Consider the following 14,099-nt stretch of genomic DNA (forward strand, 5'->3'; position numbering starts at 1 on the left):
ACATACATACATACATACATGCATACAATAGTTTGATTCTTAAGGGACTCTTTTTCCCCCCCAGTCCTGGGGCTTGATATCAGGGCTGGGCACTGTCCCTGAGCTTTTTTTTGCTCAAGGCTAGTACTCTACCATTTGAGCCACAATGCCACTTCTGGCTTTTCCTGTGAACGTAGTACTGAGGAATCGAACCCAGGGCTTCATGCAAGCTGGGTGAGCACTCACTCTACCACTAAGGCACATTCCCAGCCCTAGGGAATTTGAAACCACTTTGTACAACTACTTAAAATATAAAAACCAAAAGGTTTGAATTTTTTTTTTGCCTGTCCTGGGGCTTGAACTCTGAGCCTGAGTGCTGTTCCTCAGCTCTTTTCACTCAAGGTTAGTTAGTGCTCTACCATTTTTGAGGCATAGATTCATTTCTGGTTTTCTGGTGATTAATTGGAGATAAGGGTCTCACAGACTTTTCTGCCCAGGCTGGCTTTGAACCATGATCCTCAGATCTGAGCCTCTTGGGTAGAGTGCCCCTCTATTGCTATCTTACAACAACAGACTCTGTTTAACATTACCTTGTCCCAATCGCTATTAAAACCTGTTTATCAGCTACTGATTTAATCAGAGTAACATCTTAGTTGGTCCAAAATGAAATATTCTTCCAGCAGCTTATATATGTAGCCATGATTTTGGGTGTTAAGGAGAGACAATTATATACAAATGGCTTCTAGCTTAGATCTCATAGTGTAGTCAGGGAGATAAACATTGAACGAACACTTATCCCCCTGCCTTCCCCTCCTCCAAACAGAAATATTCGAGGAAAAGAACCTAAAATTGTGATACTAGATTCAAGCAATCCAATTACATATATAAAGAAATATTAAATATATTAAATACTATACAAAGTAGTCAGTTTTATTTCTAATTCATACTTATATGTAGAGGCATTATTAGTAGCTCCCTTTCACAAACGATTTAACCCCATTTGTCATGATTAGCATCACATAGAATTGAGAGTGATTCACACCAATTGAAATTTATGGCTTGTACCTCTTAATTCTGAGATTAGAGTGCAACCAAAGTCACTTTGGCTGCAGCCTGTCTCCAATCATTTGTTCTCTCTCATATTCTTTGCCCCTCCCCAGGATCTCATCATGTACCTCAGACTGGCCTTGAACTTGCCTCAGCCTTCCACCACCACTTGCTTCATTTTCTTCTCATTCTTTAGACACTACCTTTCCTTCATTTTGATTGCCGAACTCAGCTATAGAAACTCTTTCAATACAGTTCTTGGAACATTTAGGGTTGTAGTAGTAAGTTTGTTCGCAAATTCGAAAATTTGAACAAGGGGACAGTCACAACTCCATGCTGTTTATGGAGAACACAGGGACGAAGCTGTCATTACTGGGTACTCACTAATGTGCATGGCGGAAGATCAGATGTAGTAGAGAACAGACTCGGACCCCCTCTGTCACAGAGTTCAATCCGTTGGCGATGGGACATTAGACAAATAAAACTAGGAAGGCTGTGGAAAATCATATCAAGGCGTAAAAAAAAAGTCTAAGAAACATAAGTTTGGAAGCAGGGGATCAGAGAATTCCATCAGAATCCACACCAAGTGTTTTCTTTCCTAGGATGCAAGGTGCTAAGCGCTCCCGAGGACCCCACGAGGGAGCTGCAGCCCCAGCAGCGCGACCTTTGTCCGGACTGAGCACCGCCGATTTAGCGGCTTTCCGAGCGGGGCGAGGCGCCGGCGTCCTCCTGCATTGCTGTAGTGTGGGGAGAGTTTTCCACACCCAACTTTCGGATTGTTTTCCCTCACGTCTTCCCTTCCGCATCTCTCTGCCCCGTCCTCTCCTCGGCGGTGAAAGTCTCCCGTCAGCTCTGTCTCCCTCAGGAGCCTGATTTGGAGTTTTCCTCTCCGGATGTCCCACCTGCCTCTGGCTTCACGCAGATGGCTCGCGGGCCCTATCCTTTCTCCGCACGGCGGAGGACCCGACGGCTTGCAGGCGTGAGGCTGGCTGCCCAGGCTCTTCCTGCCCTTGGGCGGCCGACGGCCCCGCGCGAGCGCTCGGTGCGCGCTCCTGGCTGTCTGTGCCCGGAGCGTGCCCGCGCCAGGGGCCCGCGCGCGCTCCCGTCTCTCCTCGCGCCCGCGGCGGCCGGGACAACGCGCGCCGCCGCCGCCGCGCGCTCGTCTCCGGGCTACCCCAGCCGGCCCTAGCTAGCGGCGCGCGCACACCCGACTGGCCCAGGCTTCCCACTCGGGCCAGCGTACTCGTGGGTTCACTTTGCCCCGCCCCCAGGCGCCGCTGCTGGGCGCTTGCGCGGGGCGCGTGGCCGTGGCCGGGGTCTCCGCCGCCGCCGCCGCCGTCGCTGCCGCTGCCACCGCCGCCGCTGCCAGAGCAGCCGCCTCCGCCTCAGTCAGTCAGTCAGTCCCCAGCAATGGCGGAAGGAGGTGAGCGAGAGGAGCTGCTCTCGCCGCCGCCGGTCTCTCCGGCCAAGAGGCTGTGCCCATGGCCCAGCCCGCAGGCTCACCACCCCCGCGGCTTGCCCGGGGCGGCCGGCGGAGGGGTGGGGGGCGTCGGCAGCAGCTGCCTGGCCCCCGGGGCCCGCCCCCACCTGCAGCCGGAGTCCTTGCTGGACTGCGCCGCCAAGACGGTGGCGGAAAAGTGGGCGTACGAGCGGGTGGAGGAGCGCTTCGAACGGATCCCGGAGCCCGTGCAGCGCCGCATCGTCTACTGGTCCTTCCCTCGGAACGAGCGGGAGATCTGCATGTACTCTAGCTTCCAGTACCGGGGCGGCCCGGGCGCCGGCTCGGCTGGAGGCGCCGCGGGGGCTTCGCCGGCCGAGGAGGGGCCGCAGCCGCCCCCCGGGGCCGCCGCTCCGGCCGGCTCCGCCTCCGGGGCCTCGGCAGCTGGGGCGTCCCCCGGGCTGGGCACTGGGGCTGGCGCGGTCGGCGGCAGCGGCGGCGGCGGCGGCGGCGGTGGCGGCGGCGAGGGACTGCCGTTCCGCCGCGGCATCCGTCTGCTGGACAGCGGCTCCGTGGAGAACGTGCTGCAAGTCGGTAGGTGCTCGCCGGTCCCCTCTCTAGTCCCCGGCCTCCTCTTCTGCAGGTGCCTTCTCTCTGCCCCAGGCCGGGGTCAACACCGGGGCTTTCTGCCCAACTCCTGTATCCCTGCCGAAGGACAAACAAGTCACATAAAAAACTTTTCTCAACATTTCCTTTAAGTCCACTACTACGCTTTCACCCACTGGCCCTCTACCCCATTTCTTTCTTTTTGTTTGAAGAGCGAATAGGTAGGGCTCTCTCTCTCTCTCTCTCTCTCTCTCTCTCTCTCTCTCTCTCTCTCTCTCTCTCTCTTCCCCCTCTCTCCCTTGTCCCCACACCAGAGGCAAAAAGAATGGGGAAGTGTGCCTTTTTTGTATATACTAATTTCTAAATGCTTTTTTCCCCCCTTCTAATTTAAGTTTAGAGAGGAGAGGATTGTTAGTGAATCTGGAGCAAGCGGTCTTGGAGTGTTTGAGGGACAGGCTGTCACAGCCAGTGTGTAGTCCTAGCAGCTTGAATCTCTGTAATTAACTTTCACATTGGAAAAACAAAACAAAACAAAAACAAGATACCTTGCATTTCAGACTATTTTGATTGTCTGCTTGAATATTTTCCCCCTGAATCAGTGATGCTGGAAATTTAGACGGGACTAACAATAACCGAAGATGGAAATTGACAGCTTCTCCTCTCCGCACCCCCACCCAAGGAAAAAAAAAAGCCACACAATCTGGAGTGGGGGTGGGGTTTCTCTTCCTTGTCAGACTAGGGTAAATCAAAAGCTGGTCATACTGGATTTAAAATGCTTCTCATTTAACAAGTCTTTATAGGCTTTTGTTTTATCTTCTTTTTTTGTATGAAAATGGAAAATGATTTTCTTTTACTCCTCTTGAGCTTCTAGCCAGCTTGTTAATCTATTAAATATATAAACGGTCTGTACCTGATTTGTGGAATGATTAGGTAGAAAGAAAAAAAAGAGACATTGTTTAACATCGACTTTCTCTGTGGAAAATTTAAAAACGTTGTCTCCCCCCCGCCCCCCCTCCGTAGTTTGGATTACTATAGCACTCTACATTCTGGATGTATATACGTTATGCATTTTATTGTACAGTACATGCCAATGTATTTATTAAGGAAAATATTGATTTTTGAAAGAAGTTGGAAGGAGATTGTTTCACAAGCTCAGGCATGCATATATTGACCCCACATATTTAGCTCTCTTCTACCCAAGTAAAATCAACCTATCTAAAATTATTTTTATTTGCAGAGGAGTACATAGCAGTATTGCATATAGAGCAGTCTGCTTAGGGTTGTTAAGAATTACTAAATTCTGTGTTTCTTATTAAAACAACAGCATATCATAATTTGTTTTGCAAATGTGAAATGAAAATCCTGTGACAAAAAAGAGAAAATCCTGTGATACTGAATTGAGAAAGTTTTGTTTATTTGAAAGATGTTAGTCCTTTCTGTGTTTTTGTGTATTTTAGAAAGAATGAATTGAGTAGTTTTATACAAGTTTAATACTGAAATGTTGAAACCATGAAAATAAATATAAGTATTAATATGTAAGCTTTGATATTTCTGAGTTTAGGTCAGTTAACTTCTAGGATTCTTGTTTAAAATATTTTAAACAAAAGAATCAGTTTAAATGTTCATTTTAAAGTGAGGCAGATTTAAAAGAATGTTCAAACTTGAAAGAGCAAATGAGAGAAAAGAGTTCTAAAAATGTATCTATTTTTATTGTTATTTTTAAGGTGATATACAGAAGGGATACTGTTTCATAAGTTAGGTAATGAGTACATTTTGGGCAATATCATCCCTCCCTTCCTTCACTCTCTCCCAGTTTCCCCTTCCCATCCCCACAAAAACGCATATATATTTAAAGTGATTAAAATGACAAGTTCAAGTGAAATCAGATTTTGTGGATAAGGTAGATCATGTTTAAATCATCCCTCTCCCCCTCTTGTGCCAGTACCGAGGCTTGAACTTAGGACCTTTTGCTTTAGCATGGCTTTTCCCAGCCACAGCTGGCACTTTACCACTTGAGCATATCTCTAGTCTGGCTTTTTTTTCTGATTAGGGATCAAGTCTCATGGACTTTTCAAAGCCAGGCTGGCTTTGAACTTGCATTCTCAGATCTGAAGCTCTTGAGTAGTTAAGATGACAGGTATGAGCCACATATTCTTGGCAGGTATTTTTATTTTTATTTTATTTTATTTTGGGTCCGGTTGTGGGGCCTGAACTCTGAGCTGGGCACTGTCCCTCAGCTCTTCAGCTCAAGGCTAGTGCTCTAGCACTTGAGCCACAGCACCACTTCCGGCATTTTTTTCTGCTTATGTGGTGCTGAGGAATCTAACCCAGGGCCTCATGCATGTGAGGCAAGCACTCTACCACTGAGCCAACTTCCCAGCCCCTTGGCAGGTATTTTTAAAATATGATATTTGGTATGGGAAATGTAGTCACTTACATGATAATTTCAGAGTCTCTGAAAAAGATACATAAAAACATTTTTTTGCTGGGCTCCTGTGGCTCACGCCTGTAATCCTAGCTACTCAGGAGGCTGAGATCTGAGGATCATGGTTCAAAGCCAGCCCAGGCAGGAAAGTCCCTATGAGACTCTATTTCCAATTAACCACCAGAAAACTGGAAGCGGTGCTGTGGCTCAAGTGGTGAAGTGCTTGCTTTATGCTAAAGAGCTGAAGGATAGCACCCAGGTCCAGATTTCAAGCCCCACAACAAAACAAAATATTTTTTGACTCGTTTAGGGTTTCATGGAAGAAGATACAATGAATTAACCCCTTTTAGAAAATATTGTCTGGGAATCATGAACTATGTAATTTTTGCATTTCTGTCCTAAATTTATTCTAGTGGAGATAGAAAAGAAGGATATCACATTCTGTATCATACTGAGTTCTGTTTTTTGGAATAAATTACTTTATAAAATTAGAGACTTGTCTCACCTCCTAACCTTAAAATTTGGCATAACAATCTATATGATAGATTTTTTGAAAGTATTGTCCAGATTAGTGAGGAAGAGATTTGTATGTAGCAAAATAGTAACAGTTCTTTGAGTTACAACCTTCAAGTTGAGCTTAATTACTGAGTGGAGCTAATTAAGAATTTCACATATTTCTTTTCCACCATCTTGCAACCTCAGGAGTAGGAGGCTGATAAAGGTAGAAAGGAAAGAAATACCTGGCATTTTTATGATATCCATTTATTTATTTAAGTATTTATTTATTTGTTAATAGTGGGACTTGGACTTGGGGTCTGGGCATTATCCCTTAGCTTTTTCATTCAAGGCTGGTGTTTTACCACTTTGAGCCACAACTCTAATTCTGTTTTTTTTGGTGATTAATTAGAGATACAGTCTCATTGACTTTCCTGCCTGGAAACCTTTAAACCATGAACCTCAGCTCTCAGCCTCCCAACTAACTAGGATTATAGGCATGAGCCACTAGTGCCTGACCAAATAACTCTTCTAAAGAAAAGACTCATAAAGAAATTTAACTTTCTTTAAAAAGCACACCCCTAAGAGGTTGGAGCCATGGCTCAGTTGGTACAGTGCTGTCAATGAGCAAAAATGTTGGGTACCAAGTTTGAGTCCTGGTCTTGGACAAAAAAAAAAAAAAAAAAAAGAAACATCTATAAAGAGTATGTAGGTTCTATAACACCTAATTGCTTTCCATATATAGGTTAAATTCTAAAACTCCTAATTCCATGTGTTAGTTAAATTCTGAAATTTCTGGTTACTTCCATATTGAACCAGTAGGATTCAGGTACTTTGTAGAAAATAACACATTTTTGGATCAGAATAAAAAATTTTATTTACCTTGATGTCCAAAAAGGGGAGAATTATAGGTTTGTTGTCCTCAAAGGATACACTTTTTTTTTCTTTGTCATTCTTGGGGCTTGAACTCTGGGCCTTGGCACTGTCCCTCAGGTCTTCAAGCTCAAGGTGAGACTCTATCACTTGAGCCACAGTGTCACTTCTGGTTTTCTGGTGGTTAATTGGAAATAAGAGTCTCATGACCTTTCCTGCCTGGGCTGGCTTTGACCCAGATCCTTAGATCTCAGCTCCGTAGTAGCTAGGATTACAGACATGAGCCACTGGCACCCAGGACATTTTTTTTTAACATAACAGTACTGAATCAGAAATACTGCTCCTTTTAAAAAGGGGAAATGCAAATTAGTTTTTCATGGATATCTGTAAGTTTGAAATTGTGTCAATAGATTTGCAGTCTAATCATTTGCTCTCATAAAGGCAATGGAGTGTTTTTCACAACCACATTTGGTGTGTGTGTGTGTGTGTGTGTGTGTGTGTGTGTGTGTGTGTGTGTGTGTGTGTGTGTGTGTGTGTGTGTGTGTGTGTGTGTGTGTGTGTGTGTGTGTGTGTGTGTGTGTGTGTGTGTGTATGTTGGTCCTGGGGCTTGACCTCAGTGCCTGGGCACTGTCCTTGTGCTTTTTTGCTCAAGTCTAGAGCAGTCTACCACTTGAGTCACAGCTCCTCTTTGGGCTTTTTGGTGGTTAATTTGAGATAACAGTTTTATGGACTCTCCAGCCTGGTCTGGCTTTGATCCTTGATCCTCAGATCTCAGCCTCTTGAGTAGCTAGGATTACAGGTTTAAGCCACTGGCACTTGACCACAGCCATATTTTTAATATGTTTTAGAACCATGGAGGGCTGGGAAGTTGGCTCAGTGGTAGTGCCTCATGTGCATGAGGCCCTGGGTTCAGTTCCTCAGCACCACATAAACAGAAAAAGTTGAAAGTGGTGCTGTGGCTCAAGTGGTAGAGTGCTAGCCTTGAGCTGAAGAGTTCAGGGACAGTGCCCAGGCCCAGAGTTCAAGCCCACAACTGACAAAAAATAAATAGAACCATGGAAATATCAGTACTATAAACCTTGGAAAACATTTATTCCATAGTCTGTAGATATCCTAAGAATGAAACAACTATAATTTATTAATAGTTTTAAGATTTTGACCTTTTTTGCTATCATATTCTAAATTAATGTCTCTGTGTTTGAAAAAATCAAAGGAGATTCATACCTTCTCAAGAAATCAGAATGGATTAAAAGAAAAGAAGTATTAATAGTTTTTTTTCTCATAAACACTGAAAATTTTTTATTTGGATTTTAAAAGTTGAGTCATTATGAAGGAGCCTTCTGTATCTATTATAATTTGATTATGTGAATATCCAGAAATTTTAAGTAGATTCTAATAGGTGATTTCAACAAATTCCTATATTTGTAGCCTAAATATTTTCAAATAAGCACATAATTTGTCCTTTGATAATCTTCCAGGCTAGAGCTGTAGTACTAAGTATTACCTAATGTGGATGAGGTACAATTACAAAGTAACAGTTACAGACAAAAGAGGTCCACTTCAGTAATTCATCTATAACTTAAATATCAAGTAATAAGTTCATAATTATCTGCAGTTGTATATAATAAAAAACATGTCTCTGAACTCTTTTTCTATAGTATAACTTTTTTTGGCCAATCTTGTGGCTTTGAACTCAGGGCCTGGGCACTGTCCTTGAGCTTCTTTTGCTCAAAGCTAGCACTCTACCACTTGAGCCACAGTGCTACTTCTGGCTTTTTCTGTTTATGTGGTACTGAGGAATTGAACCGAGGGCTTCATGCATGCAAGGCAAGCACTCTACCACTGAGCCACATTCCCAGTATAACTTTTATGAAATGTATCAGTAGTCAGTACAACTGATGTTGATTTTGTGTCTGTACATATGTGTTTGTATGTGTAGTGCAGGTGATTCGATGTTGATCTGAATTATACCTGTAGCCCCAGTTTTGACTTTTATATTTGTTTTTATTACATTTGGGGAAATATCTGATATAAGTCAATAAAAGTTAAATTAATTTATTAGCTTATATCAGTTATATGTGGGAGTGGAGGTTCGTAACATCTCCACAATTGTTTAAACTGTATTCCAGTTTTGGGTGTTGAAAATTACGTATACTTTAGGATTTTGGGAACTGGGGCTTCATGGTAGAGCACAAAGCCCCAGGTTTGATCCTCAGTACCATAAGAAAAAGAGTTAAAAAATCTAGTATTATTGAAGTATGTGTATTATGAATTTTATTTTATTTTATTTTATTTTTTTGGGTCCAGTTGGTGGGGCCTGAACTCTGGGCCTGGGCGCTGTCCCTAGCTCTTCAGCTCAAGGCTAGCACTCTACCACTTGAGCCACAGCGCCACTTCCGGCTTTTTTCTTTTTGCTTATGTGGTGCTGAGGAATCGAACCCAGGGCCTCAGGCATGCAAGGCAAGCGCTCTACTACTGAGCCACCTTCCCAGCCCCATGTATTATGAATTTTAAAGTAAAGAGATTGGAAATTTATTTATGCCTATATGAAACAATTCATTTTTCTTGTTTCAACAATGGCTGTAAAAAGTCAAAATATTGTCAGTATATTATCATGATATTATATGACTATATACATGTGTTAAATGTAGAACTATACACAATAGTATTTGATATTAGAAATAGATTATTCTGTTCAGGATTATGAATGTAGCTCAGTGGTAGAGGACTTGCCTGCCATTTGCATGGTCCTGAATTTGATCCCAGCACTGAAAAAAAGAAAAAAAAAGTGGAAAATAATTAATTTCAGATTACTTTTATATGAGTTCTCTACCTTGTAATTTATTTAAATAGTCATTTCTGAAATAGGCAGGATATGTATTGGGCACATTTAGCTAGTATACTAAGGAAGTCACAATCATTTTAATACTAGCTTTAGTATTATCTGATCATATACTAATTATTCTGATACTTTTTTTTTGGCCAGTCCTGGGATATGAACTCAGGGCCTGGGCTCTATCCCTGAGCCTGTCTGTGTTCAAGGCTAGCACTCTACCACTTGAGCCACAGCACCATTTCTGGCTTTTTCTGTTTATGTTATACTAAGGAATCAAACCCTTAGAATGGTTAATGTGATTTACCCTAAATGGTTTTCAGTAAATATTTATTTATTTAGTTTTTGTTGGTCATGGGGCTTGAATTTTGGGCCTGGGTGCTGTCCCTCAGGTCTTCAGCTCAAGGCTAGCACTCTACCACTTGAGCCACAGCACCACTTCCAGTTTTCTGGTGGTTTACTGGAGGTAAGAGTTTCATGGCCTTTCCTGCCTAGGCTGGCTTTGGACCGAGATCCTCAGATCTCAGCCTCCTGAGTAGCTAGGATTATAGGCATGAGCCACTGGTGCCTGGCTAGTAAGTATTTATTGAATAAATCAGTAAATGTTCTCATGCCTTTTAAAATTTATATAGTTTGGTCATGTCTCTTGATTTTTGTGTGACTGAAGCTTGGAAAAAATACTGGCATTTTATGACCTAATCTCTGGACGTTTCTGATTTTTAAAACAATTACATAGATAAAAGAAAAATACCCTCAGTGCTTGCTATTATCTGGCTCTTGATTTGTGTGTGTGTATGTGTGTATATACAAGACCTGGGACTTGAACTAAGAGCCTGGGTGCTGTCCCTAAGCTTTTTTTGCTCAAGGCTAGCACTCTATCACGTGAGCCACATCTCTACTTTCAGCTTTTTGCTGGTTATTTGGAGATAGGAGTCCCACAGACTTTCTTGCCATGGGGCTGGCTTCAAACTGTGATCCTCAGATCTCAGCCTACTGTGTAGCTAGATTTATAGGCATGAGTCACTGGCACCTGGCTTGATTATTTATTGAATTAAAATTTAGGCATTTGTATAAAGCCCAGAAAATAATTGATCACTTTTATTTGTAGAATTGATCACCTTTGTTTCTAAAATAGTCTTTTTTTTTCTTTAGACTTCTTCTTTAGATTTTTCATCAAACCTAAACTCTTGAGTACTACATTATATTGCCATCTTTCTGTAGGCAAGAAGCTTTCTGTAGGCAAGAACATGATTCTGAATCTCTAAAACTTGCTTTTGAAAAATTCTGTTTTTGCTGGGTGCCTGTGGCTCACACCTGTAATCCTTGCAATTCAGGAGGCTGAGATCTGAAGATTGAAGTTCAAAGCCAGCCCGGGCAGGGAAGTCCATGAGCTCCAATAAACCACCAGAAAACTGGAAGTGGCGCTGTGGCTCAAGTGGTAGAGTGCTTGCCTTGAGCTGAAGAACTGAGGGACAGGGCCCAGGCCCAGAGTTGAAGCCCCATGACTGACAAAAAATATAAATAAAATAAATATTTCTGTTTTTGTTTTTGTCAATGGCTTTCCCCCCCTCTTTGTAATGAATTTATACGTATAGTATTCAGGATAGTATAATGATGTTAACTTCTTGTTTTTAGTTTATTTTTTATTAGCTTACATCAGTCATATAGAGGAACAGTGTTAACTTCTAAAAAAAAGGGGAGCCGGGCGCTGGTGGCTCACACCTGTAATCCTAGCTACTCAGGAGGCTGAGATCTGAGGATCGCGGTTCAAAGCCAGCCCGGGCAGGAGAGACCGTGAGACTCCTATCTCCAATAAACCACCAGAAAACCGGAAGTGGCGCTGTAGCTCAAGTGGTAGAGTGCTCGCCTTGAGCTGAAGAGCTGAGGGACAGCGCTCAGGCCCAGAGTTCAAGCCCCATGACCGACAAAAAAAAAAAAAAAAAAAAAAAAAAAACTAAAAAAAAGGGAAAAGTGAAATTTCCTTCTATTTAGTGTTTTTCTTGTTCAAAAGGCAGGTGTCAGTACACTTATCATTTAATCCTTAGACAAGTGCAGATTAAAACCCAAGGAAATAACCTATGTTATACACATACTAGGTTGGTTACAAATAAAAAGACTGACAGTACAAAGTGCTGACAAAGAAGTAGAGAAATTGGAATTTTCATAAATTTTTGGTGTGGATAAAAATGGTATGGCTACTTTGGAAAATAATTTCTTAAGTTAATTTTATAAGAAAACAATGAGATTTAGCAATTCTACCCCTAAGTATTTACCTGCGAGTAAGGAAAATATAGTTCATCTGAAAACTGGAATATTCATAGCAGCTTTATTCATAATAGCTTTGAACTGCAAACAATCAAAATGCTTATCAAGTGAATGAATACATTGTTTTTTATTCATACAGTAGAATAATTTTTCAGCAATTAAGCTAATACCAATGTGCATGGATCTCAAAAGGATTATGCTAAATAAACCAGACACAAAAGACTATATACAACTTAATTCCATGTATGTGAATTTTTAGAAAGTCCAAAGCTATTGGAACATAGATCATGGTTCTAGGGAAGAAGGGAAATGAGTTTGAGGAAGCTTGGGGGCTGTGTGTGTGTGTGTGTGTGTGTGTGTGTGTGTGTGTGTGTGTGTGTGTGTGTGTGTGTGATGAAATGTTCTATGTCACAATTTGGTGGTCATAAAATTGTATCCACTTGCCAGAACTTACCAGCTGAATGCTTAAGATTGGTAAATTTTAGCCAGGTGCCCGTGGCTTACAACTGTAATCCTTGCTACTCAGGAGGCTGAAATCTGAGGATTGCAGTTCAAAACCAGCATGGTTAGGAAAGTCTATGAAACTCTGATCTCCAATTAACTCTGGAAAAGCAGACAGTAGAGGGGTGCCTTAAGTGGTAGAGTGCTAGCCTGAAGCACAAAAGCTCAGGGATAAGGCCCGGGCACAGGGTTCAAGCCCTAGGATTGCCACCAAAACCCCAAAAAAAGATTGGTAAATTTTGTTGTGTGTAAATTATACCCCAGTAGAAGCTCAGTTTTGTAATCCTAGCTACTTAGAAGATGGAGAGCTGGAGACTGAGGTCTGAGGCTAGCCCAGGCAAAAAGTTGTGTAAGAGACTCCATCTTAATCAATGGCTGGGCAAGGTAGCTTGCACTTGTTATCTCAGCTTCATGGGAAGCACAATGAGTGCAGAGGTCCATGCCTGTCACCCACAATTACATGGTGAAGCACCAAGTAGGATTGTAGCCCAGGCCAGCCTGGATGTAAAAAGCAAGACCCTACTTTGAAAATAGCCAATGCTAAAAGTTGCTGGAAGTAAGGCTAATGTTATACAGAGCCTGCCTTACCAGGGTGAGGCCCTGAGGTCAAACCCCAGTACTGAAAAAACATGAAAGAATTGTGAATCTTTGTGTCACATCTGTTTGTGAGACTGAAGTCTGTTGTCAGCAATCAGACTGTTGGCATTCCAGAAATCGTTGACTTCTCTCAGAAGGGACTTAATGTTATCTGGAAGGGCCCCAGAGGAACTCCGCGGAGGGACATCAGTCAAATCACTGTCAGTATCCTTGGAAAGAAAAATAAGAGGCTTTGATTAATAAATGGTTGAGAAACAGAGGTAGTGGCTACTGTTCATGTTATCTGTAGTCGTGTACAGAACACAGGGTTTCTGTTACAGGATGAGGTCTATGTGTACTCACTTCCCCATCAAGGTCGTTATTCAGGAAAATTAATCTCTTGTTGAAATCCTAAATTTCTTGAGTAAAAAATGTATCTGAAGGGTTTGCATGGGACCAATTATTGCTTGTTCAGTATCTCAAGCCCAGAAGGATGACTTAGAATCCTTGAAGGAAACAACATTGAATCTATTTCAAATGCAGCTGCTTTGATTTGGCAAACCTCAACAGTTTAAAAACAAGAATAGCAGTATTGGATGTGTAGAGCACAGTGGTGTTGAGCACTTACTCTACCATATATGGTGAGGCCTAAGGTTCACAGTCCCCAGAACGCACGCGTGCATGCGTGCGCGCGCGCGTGTACACACACACACACACACACACACACACACACACAGAAAATTTGGGGATGGTATCTATGTTTCTGAAAAACGGATGGATCAGCAGGATGAGGAAAAAGATCTAAGTGCTGTCCAGCTGAAGAGACAAGTTGCCAGATTATAAAACCTATCTGCAGTAGTTTAATTATGCAACAAAACACCTCTATTGGGTTAGGAAGAGAAAAAGGTATTTTGAGTTCCAATCTTGGATTCACATTAAAATCACCTGTAGGAAGTTGGGCTCAGGCCTATAATACTAGCTATACAGAAGGCTGAGATTTAAGGATCTTGGTTTAAAGCCAGTTCAGGCAGGAAAGCCCATTATTTTCCAGTGGTAGAGTG

At 42.5% G+C, this 14,099-nt stretch overlaps 1 protein-coding gene and 1 pseudogene across 2 annotated transcripts in view; both read left to right on the top strand.

The window, feature by feature from the left end:
• The first annotated feature begins 2,431 nt into the window (after window positions 1-2,431).
• The window catches only part of LOC138803409 (zinc finger SWIM domain-containing protein 5), a 121,227-nt gene continuing 109,559 nt past the window's right edge, over window positions 2,432-14,099 (top strand). For both annotated transcript variants that reach the window (XM_069987371.1, XM_069987372.1), the window contains exon 1: window positions 2,432-3,058. In XM_069987371.1, the coding sequence (XP_069843472.1) occupies window positions 2,437-3,058 (622 nt within the window). In that variant the 5' untranslated portion in view covers window positions 2,432-2,436. The remainder of the gene's footprint in view (window positions 3,059-14,099) is intronic.
• On the top strand, window positions 12,902-13,634 carry LOC138803498 (large ribosomal subunit protein uL6-like; annotated as a pseudogene).

Source organism: Dipodomys merriami, unplaced genomic scaffold (genome assembly GCF_024711535.1).
Source record: "Dipodomys merriami isolate MVZ:Mamm:240054 unplaced genomic scaffold, mDipMer1.0.p SCAF_34, whole genome shotgun sequence".
NCBI lineage: Eukaryota > Metazoa > Chordata > Mammalia > Rodentia > Heteromyidae > Dipodomys > Dipodomys merriami.